At 43.9% G+C, this 3,360-nt stretch overlaps 1 protein-coding gene across 1 annotated transcript; it reads left to right on the top strand.

Moving 5' to 3' along the window:
- Positions 1–227: 227 nt before the first annotated feature.
- LOC124698697 (protein FATTY ACID EXPORT 5-like) lies at positions 228–3,125 on the top strand. The gene is made up of 3 exons (XM_047231161.1): positions 228–547; positions 2,585–2,672; positions 2,837–3,125. The coding sequence occupies exons 1-3, from the start codon at positions 349–351 to the stop codon at positions 2,907–2,909; spliced, it is 360 nt and encodes a 119-aa protein (XP_047087117.1). The 5' UTR covers positions 228–348; the 3' UTR covers positions 2,910–3,125.
- Positions 3,126–3,360: the final 235 nt, after the last annotated feature.

Genomic DNA, 3,360 nt, shown 5'->3' with positions numbered 1-3,360 from the left:
TGTATAGCCTACCAAACAACCCGGTTTTCATGGCCCATGGCCCGTTCACGGCAGGTGAGTCCATCTCGCTCAGTAAGCCATGATTTTGATGCAGACAACCAAACGCGCCAATGCCAGCGTGCGTCGTGTTGGGGGCGTGGCGAGTGGAGGACACACTTTTCCCGGTCGCCTAAATTGACCAAATCGCCCCTCCGCGTCAGCCACCACACCACATCGCCTCCTTCCCTTTCTTCTGCCTGCGCGCACAAGTCGACGACCAAGCCACACACACACACAGGAAGAAGAAAGAAAAAGAGAGAAGAAGGCTCCCAAGATCTCAGCCGAAAGAGAGATCTGAGAGCTTCCGAGATGCACGACTTCTGCTTCACCATCCCCTACGGCTTCGCGGTCCTGGCCGGCGGACTGCTCGGCTACCTCCGCCGCGGCAGCACCGCCTCCCTGGCTGGCGGCGCCGGCGTTGGCGGCCTGCTCCTCCTCGCGGGCTTCGTCAGCCTCAAGGCTTTCGAGAAACGACGCAACTCCTACCTCGCCCTCGCCCTCGAGACCAGTACGATACGCATCCCCCCATCTCTCTGCAATTCCAGCTCCACATTTTTTGCTTTCTAGTACCACTGCAGAAAATAAAAGAAAGAGAAAGGTGCACATTGTCAGGATTACCCTGCCATTTTTTGTTGTTGTTCCCGTGTCTTGGAAATATTGGGTTTCTCATTCTATGGAGGATGATGGATCACTGCTTAAATTGATCCGAAACAAGGCTTTTTGTTTGACACAAACAGGGCAAAAAATGATAGGAATACACACATAAAACAGAGAAGTGCAAAACACAGAGATATGATAGGAATGGACATGCCAATTGCCAAACAAAGGATTTCGAAACACAGGAAATAGGATGAGGCATGCACCGCCTTGCAGTGCCACTTGGCCGGGAAGCACCGCCTTGCCGTTCCTCCCGCCCTCGAGCCACGGCCTCCACCATCCGGCAAAGTTGTCACCGATGAGCCGGCAACGGCGTACATACAACCTGGTTTTGTATACGTATACCCATTTAGTTTTTTAAAAGACCATCATGCCCTTAATTATGAAGGGGTATCGAGCGATCTCAGCCGTCTTTGTGTTTGAGTTTATCTGAGTTTGGGGGAGGGGGTTGTACCGGAACAAAAGCCTCGTAGGATTTGAAAAGGGAAGTTTGTACGGTACCTTTAACTACCTTTGTGATGCGAGTAGTATGATTTAAATCTAGCCATTTTATTGGGGCCATTATAGACTTTTTAAGTAGAAAATCAATTATGATAGCACTGACCCCACTATTATCCCATTAATCTTGCCTAAAATCCTGTTAACTAGATCTAAATTTGCGATTTCCATGTTCTTCTCCTTTGTCTCTTCACTTGTCTTGATATGGATCATCCGTGTCATTCATCCATGCTACAAAGCAATGGCCATAATCTATCTCGTCAGAGCTCACCGTTGTGCGCATGATGGCGGACCTCCAGATGGCAAAATACATGGCAACGTAATTAGCCAGGCTGCCCTTCTCAATCAGCAGCTTGTGTAAATTCCTATATTAATACTTTTTTGATATGTGGCATGATCTGGACATTTTAGGAGAGAAACCTAAGGGAAACAATTTTTCGAAAAAAAAATCTGGATAATCTCCATTCTTAACGGGATTTGCTGCGGGAATTCCTGAGGCCTTCCATTTACCGGCTTTCTTGTTGACGCTCTGCCAATTATGACCCTGTAGTCAGCAGTGCGATTTCCACTACTCTAGTTTTAGGCACTAGTATGAATTCATACAAACCATTAGATCAATACAAATGGATAGCCTTACCGTAAAAATCATCTTAAAAAGAGATGGCCATGGGTGTCTAGATTTCTGTGGAATTCTTTCATGGGAATGCTACAGTATTCCCCTATTGCATGAAACTAAATAACCTATTTAGAAAAAAAGTCCTAAGGATTGGAATCCTTTAAACATTCTTGGAATCAAAGAGGCCCTTCATTCCTTAACCATCATTCACTTAACTGTGATATCTCACGTAAATGCTAGCGTGTTTCCTTTTATCTTTCTATCCTTTTACATGCATGTGTGTTCTGAACTGAACAGTTATGGATTGAATATGCTCTGCTGAGAATTAGTTTCAGCAATACGGTATGCATCAGTTGGTAGTAGGATCATCTATTTATTTTTCTACCTCGAATCAGCAATGATGTGAGCATGATACCTATATCATTACGAGCTTGTGGACGCATCACCAAAACAGTTGAAGTTTCTGTGATTTTGTCCGCACTGACTTAATTTAGCCTAGCATCGTTTGTTTGAGATGGTAATTTTCTAACTCAATGAGCTGTAGTTTTCCTTTTTGAGTAACACTTCTGTATTGGAATGTTTTGAGCATTTTGTCAAATCGCCCTTTCATATAATTTGAACTGTAAATTATATTTTCTAGTAGGAACTTACCATAGGCATAGGGTACCAGTGCTTACGTGAGAAATCAATCTACTCTTGGGGCCTTTCCTGAACCATGAGTCATTGAGCTTGTTGTTTCTGTTCTAACTATGCAATTCTTTTGGTGTCAAACAGTTTGTGCACTGGCCTTGACCTTTGTTATGGGACAAAGATACCTTGAAACTTCAAAGATAATGCCAGCTGGTGTCGTTGCTGGTCTCAGGTAACCTCTTATCCTTTCCCTTTTTCAACTGTGCACCTCACTGGATCACACGCCATTTTGCAACTACTGCATGCCACGAATTTTCAGACATTTCATTTGTGTTCCTCCTCTTTTAAACAACACTGTATGCGTATTTTAACTGAGCTACTTTGTGCTTCTTGCAGTGCTGTGATGTCTCTGTTCTATCTATTCAAAATTGCTACCGGCGGCAACCATATCTCACCAAAGAAAGAGTAGACACACAGTATTTTGCTTGTAAGATGTGCTTCACCAAACTCAGTGACCACTGCATATTGTGTTGTGCATCCTCTTTGTAACTCCAGTGATGTTGTTCATTTTCTGCTTGTGTGTTTACTCGAATGCACGTGGACTTCTAAAAATGTGTTCACCATGTAAAAGAATGAACAATTCAGATGTGCTTCGTTGAGGCGTATAGTGATCTTAACTCCATCATGTCTATGAGCATAAGCAGTTGTTTATTGGGGAGGGCCTCGGCTCAACTTAGAGGCAGGGGCGTAAGCACTAAGGAGCCCACCTCATTTTTTTAAAAAAAGTTTTTAGTTAGTCATTTATGTAATTTTTTATCACATATAAGCAGTGCGAAAAAGAAAATTAGTAAAAGGTGTGCCCACCCTACGGTAATTTTGTGCGTCCGACGATGCTTGGAGGCCTGTTATGGTTGCTGCGG

This window comes from Lolium rigidum, chromosome 3, assembly GCF_022539505.1.
Source record: "Lolium rigidum isolate FL_2022 chromosome 3, APGP_CSIRO_Lrig_0.1, whole genome shotgun sequence".
In the NCBI taxonomy this organism is placed as follows: Eukaryota; Viridiplantae; Streptophyta; class Magnoliopsida; order Poales; family Poaceae; genus Lolium; species Lolium rigidum.
This window is presented reverse-complemented; position numbering and strand designations above follow the sequence as displayed.